At 41.5% G+C, this 6,000-nt stretch overlaps 1 protein-coding gene across 3 annotated transcripts in view; it reads left to right on the forward strand.

Annotated features, from left to right (window-relative positions):
• The window catches only part of LOC108791296 (core histone macro-H2A.1), a 95,323-nt gene that overhangs the window by 22,243 nt on the left and 67,080 nt on the right, over nt 1–6,000 (forward strand). For all 3 annotated transcript variants that reach the window (XM_018561737.1, XM_018561739.1, XM_018561738.1), the window contains exon 4: nt 1,829–2,026. In XM_018561737.1, the coding sequence (XP_018417239.1) occupies nt 1,829–2,026 (198 nt within the window). The remainder of the gene's footprint in view (nt 1–1,828; nt 2,027–6,000) is intronic.

A 6,000-nucleotide genomic window follows, 5' to 3' on the forward strand; every position in this document is an offset into this window, starting at 1 on the left:
TTTTCTTCTGAACATAATTAGTTATGCTAATAAATGACATGTCATACAGTAAATTAACAATGTTTTTTTCTGTGCTGTTTATAAGGCAATACAAATATATATATATTATCCTTCAGGATTTTTTGGTAGAGAGCCGAATTCATGGTTCTATTTATCACAGCAAGTCTTCCAGGCCCTGAGGCAGCAAAACAGCCCCAGACCTTCACACTACCACCACTATATTTTACTGTTGGTATGATATTCTTTTTCTGAAATGCGGTGTTACTCTTATGCCAGATGTAATGGGACACACACCTTCCAAAAAGTTCAACTTTTGTCTTACACTACTACACTACTTTACACTATCATTACATATGTGAAGGTAAAACAGTTATCAGAAAACAATATTTTTTATGACTGCTAGTTAGATTACAAGCCTCTTCAACCTACACATGTATATGTTGGGGCTTGTATTCAGTGGGGTCTGATAGAGTGTTTGTAGTCATCGGAGTGTACCAAGCATCATGCTAAACATTTACACCAGAGACGTAGATCTATTTGGTGAACATGGGCAAGATTTGGCGTAGTGCAATCACTATACGCTATACTGAGTTTTATCCAGATGGCTCAAGGTATGTTATATGACACTTTTGATAATGGATCCTTTGAGAAATAAGGGTAAAGATAATGCACACACCAGCAACCACCCCAGTCCCTCACATACAGACTGCAGAGGCAGATAGCTGAGATGTAGCAACAGGACAGAGAAAAAACTTAAAGTGACATTAAACCCTCAGATTTTTTTACATAAACCAATACTGTAATGTGTGCCTTACTGTAATCCATGGTTGTTTCCCTTCTCTTTGCTGCTCTTCCTTTTAAATCCTTATCTCTTCTCATGCTGGGGGAGAACTTCCCTTTGCAGCTGAGTGCCTCTTCCTGTAGTGCTGGCTCAGGTTGTGAACCTTCACACAGACACCATGTATCCATTCCAGAGACAAGGCAGCCTGCTGCAAAACAGAAGTTCTGCCCAGCATGAGAAGAGATACAGATTTAAAAGGAAGAGCAGCAAAGAGAAGGGAAACAACCATGGATTACAGTAAGGCACATATTACAGTATTGTTTTATGTTAAAAAATCTGAGGGTTTAATGTCACTTTAAGGACACAAAGCTTATAAAGGCAAATGTTTCCTATCCTAATTTTACTGGTAGATACAACTGCTATAAATGTCTATATAAAATGACCTACATATAAAAGTCTGTAGCAAACAATCCCTTCATTTTAGAGGAACAACAGAAGAAACAGGAGATCTTTTGGATAAGATGAGTTTTATTCTGTAGCTGCAGTAAAGGTTCTTTCCTAAAAGGATTACTTCTTTCAAACAAATATATCTGTCTTGATTCAGGAGGGAATGCTTTTTGAAGATGTAAATAGTGATAATAAGAATTAAATTATCATTTGTGTTTAACATCGAACTTGATGGATATGTTCTCTTTTTAGCCTGAGTAACAGTGCAGCTGATTTAGTAAAAGGATATATACTGTTCACTGTGCACAGTGAATGTTCACTGAGCTTTGTAAATAAGATGAAACTGCGTACAAATCACTCAGCCAGTCATGTGCTAGCAAAAATCCTTTATATAATATCTGTTGCACATAACTGATTATTTAAAATTAACAAAAGGTTCACCTTATTTGCTCTAATTTATGGGGCAAAGTAAACACACACTTTTCAAAGTGAACAGTCTCTAATCCTTTAGTAGATCAACTCATACATGTTCATAATAATATTTGATCATGCATTACCTAAATCTAAATATAGGATTTTTTTCATATGTTGTGTTCTTAGCTATTAAAAGGTGTAACCATTGCCAGCGGTGGTGTGTTACCAAATATTCATCCTGAGCTGTTGGCAAAGAAGCGTGGAACCAAAGGAAAGCTGGAGGCTATTATTACACCCCCACCTGCAAAGACAGCCAAAACCACATCACCAAAAAAATCAGCTTCAAAGAAGCCAGGTGCCAAAAAAGGAGTAAGAAAATCTAAGGTATGCAACCACCACTGATCATATACTGGTATTACTGAGAACATGTCTGGGTCAAATTGTTTTTGATCCTGTATAGGTTGTACATGAAATCCTCAACATGCAGCACCAGTTCTGCACGATTCACTGAACTTTATGAAAATAGATATATACCAGTGCTATATTTGCTGACACATATAAAAACTGGTCTAGTAGTTAAAAAAGTAGCCCTGAATTTAATAGTCATTTTATTCAAAATAATGTTAAAAAATAAAATATTTTTCTGTATGGTAATTTAAAATATTTGTTTGTACCGTTTAACCAGTTGACATCCGCGGTGTTAAACCCCCTTCCCATCCAGGCCATTTTTCAGTATTCAGCGCTGCGGTACTTTGACTGATATTTATTCCGTCATGCAGCGCTGTAATGAAATGAATTGTATACCCTAAAATGATTGCTCTCACTGCGACGTTCGCGGCGATATGTAACATGTGTAGCGCAATTGTAATTTTTGCGCGCTGGGGCACCGGACGCGTATTTACGTTTATAGGCGCGTAAACGTGGGGGTGGGGGAGTTAAACATTTTGGGGGGGTTTTTTCCCCTTTTTTTATATGTGACTTTTATTTTATTTTACTTTTTTATGTGTTACTTTTATTTTTTTTTATTTATATTATTTTTTTTGCACTTATTGTTATTGCTATTATATAGGGGGATAACAATCCCCCTATATAATAGCAAAGGCACACTGACAGGTCCTCTTTATGGAGACATTAGGGGTCTCTAGGACCCCTAATGTCACCTGTGGACCCCAAAAGAAGCTGATGAAGCAGAGATCTGCTTCATCAGCTTCTTTTCTCTGGCTATAGCAGCCAGATGACTGACAGGTGAATGCGGAAGTGATGTAATACACATCACTTCTGCATTCACAGCCCGGAGGGAGACAGCAAGGAGCTGATCTCTCTCCCTCTTCCTCCTGACGCCCTCCGAGCCGGTCCCGGGCCGCACATGGGGCAGCGGATCCCGGGATTGCAGGTGAGGTGTCAGGGGGGGGCAAAAAACCGGCGGCGGCCGCGCGGGGGTCGAAAAACGAGCACATATAGACGATCGGCTGGTGTTTGTATTGGTCGCGTCTTTGCTGCCGTGCGTGCCCGCTAGGGGGCGCGCGCAAGCAGAAAAAAAATGCCGTCTGGCGATGGCAACCCGCCAATGCAGCAGTGCCGTCCGTCCGTTTTTTTACAACGGGCGGACGGCAAGCGGATAAAGCAGGGGTCTTAAATTTAATGCATTTGGGGGCCACTCGACAAATGTATTTCTCCCATGGGGCCACTTGCCAAACATCATACTTCAAAATTAAAGTTAATTATATCCAGTTTGGTACTACGGACACCAATACACACACAATAAGGCCCTATTCACACCTGTAATTTTAGGTGTGATTAGGGATTCCTGCGTCAGGAACTTGCATTTTCCTGCAGCAGGAATCCCTAATCTGGCGTTTACAAGCGGCCGCTGTCACCCATTCAAGTTAATGATCAGGTGACAGCAGCTCCATGTAAACGCCTGCACACCGCATGTATTGTATGTGATATGATTACATGCAGTTAGAAAACACTCTCCCTGGTTGCACAATCAATGCGTCCAGGGAGAGTGAATGATTCCTAACCACATGTAATTATATCACATATCATTACATGCGGTATGCCGGTGACAGTTGCCGCTTGTAAATGCCAGATTAGGCATTCCTGCTGCAGGAAATTAGCAAGTTCCTGACGCAGGTGCACTAATTGCACCTAAACTTACAGGTGTGAATAGAGCCTAATAGGGCCCCCCCCCCCATACACCTAAAAAAAACTACCCCTGTACATTAGAGCTGCAGCTAACGATTATTTTCAAAATCGATTAGTTAGCCGATTACATTGTGTGTAAGCGTGTGTATGAGTCCCTGTGTGATCTTGTTCTTAAGGGTACCTGTACCTGTCTCATAGCTTTGGTCCTCCATCCCCTTAATTAGTTTGGTTGCCCTTCTCTGGACTCTTCCCAGCTCAAGGACATTCTTCATGTGGATTGGTGACCAAAACAGGACCGCATATTCCAGATGAGGCCGAACCAGCGATCTATAAAGTGGAAAAATTATAGACTTGTCTCTACAGAACATTCCCTTTTTAATACAAGACAGTACTCTGCTCGCTTTGTTTACCGCAGCCTGGCATTGCAAGCTATTATTCATTGCTTTACATTTATCAACATTAAACCTCATCTGCCATATAGTTACCCACTCCCCTACTTTCTTCCAGGTCCTCCTTTAATGTTATATTGTCTAAGTCCGTGTCTATTACCCACCCGATTTTAGTATCATCAGCAAACACGGAAACATGGCTATTCACGCCCTCCCCGATATCGTTAATAAACAGGTTGAATAGCATGGGGCCTAGCACAGATCCCTGTGGTACGATACCTGGGGTACGCCGCTCATGGCCCTGGACCAATCTGAAAAGAAACCATTTATCGATACTCTCTGGATACATTTCTGTAGCCAGTTTTCTATCCATGTACACACCATTTCATCTATGCCCATAGAACTCACCTTGTTTATGTGGTACTGTCTCAAACGCTTTTGAAAAATCTAGATATACCACATCCACCGGCCTCCCTCCATCCAGATCTCTAATTATCTCTTCGTAGAATGTTAGTAGGTTGGTCTGGCAGGAACGGTCCTTCCTAAATCCATGCTGATTATCATTTACTATACAATTATCATGAACAAACTCTACTAAGTAGTCCTTAATCATTCCCTCTAACAGCTTGCATACTATGGATGTAAGACTGACTGGTCTGTAGTTCCCAGTTTGGCATCTTGACCCCCCTTTTGAATATCAGTACTACCGTAGCCTTCCGCCAGTCACTTGGTACTCTACCAGTCATTGAGTCCTTCAAAATGAGGAATAATTGTCTTGCTATAACCTAGCTGAGTTCTTTAAGTACCTTGGGGTGCAGGTTGTCTGAAAAGGGTTTGCCTGGATCTGGGTTGTAGATGCCACACCCCTATGACAAGGAGTATCAAAAAGGAAAAGAGAAAGTTGGTGTTTTTTAGGCATAAAATGACAACTCCAAAGAAACAGTGGACCATAAAAAAATCGAGTTTTAATGTTGGTAGTAGTTTTAAAAAAGAGCTAGTATATAGCATAAAAATGAACAGCTGATTAGATTGCTCCCTATGTGCTCACTCCATTCAACTTTCCATTAAAGATGTACATAGTAAACATTTGGTCAAGGCAATGCACAATAAACGAAGGAAAAGAGGTATAGACTAATGAGGTAAGATTTTAGCAGTGAAGCATCACACAGTACATAGTAGAATATGGTATGGTTGATAGTAGAGGAGCGGTTACTCAACGTTTCGCGTACACAGGCGCTTCTTCAGGAGAAGGGAACATCTGCATAGTTTAAAAAGAGTATAATGATCAACATGATTCATATAATCGTAGTTCTCTTTTCCTTTTTGATACTCCTTGGGGTGCAGGTTATCTGGCCCTAACGCTTTATTTGCATTAAGTTTTTCAAGTCTATGTTGAATCCCCAGCTTCCGTCAACCACTGTGGTATATTTTGCAATGAGCTATGTGTATTCTGATCTACATTAACCCTTTCGCTGCCAAGGACGTACGGCATACGGAGCTACAAAAGTGCTTCTGGCTGGCCAGCTCAGTATGCCGTACGGACCTGGCATTTACAGTTCTACTATAAGCTCATGGTCGCTATAGTAGAACTGTTCCTGGACTGTCCCCTTCAAATTAATAGCTGTCATCAGCGTCTCTCAAGCCACTGATGACTGCTATCATCAAAAAGCACCGCTGCTGCCGGCTGCCGGCATCTGCAGTCTCTCATCCCTCCCTGGAGCCACCCCAGGGAGGGATGAGAGACTCCATGGATCCCCGCTGCTTGTAGGATCTGTGGCAGCGGGGGTCCGCAAAAAAATCACCGGCGGGGGGGGGGGGGGG

This window comes from Nanorana parkeri, unplaced genomic scaffold (assembly GCF_000935625.1).
Source record: "Nanorana parkeri isolate BGI_ZX_2015 unplaced genomic scaffold, ASM93562v1 scaffold540, whole genome shotgun sequence".
In the NCBI taxonomy this organism is placed as follows: Eukaryota; Metazoa; Chordata; class Amphibia; order Anura; family Dicroglossidae; genus Nanorana; species Nanorana parkeri.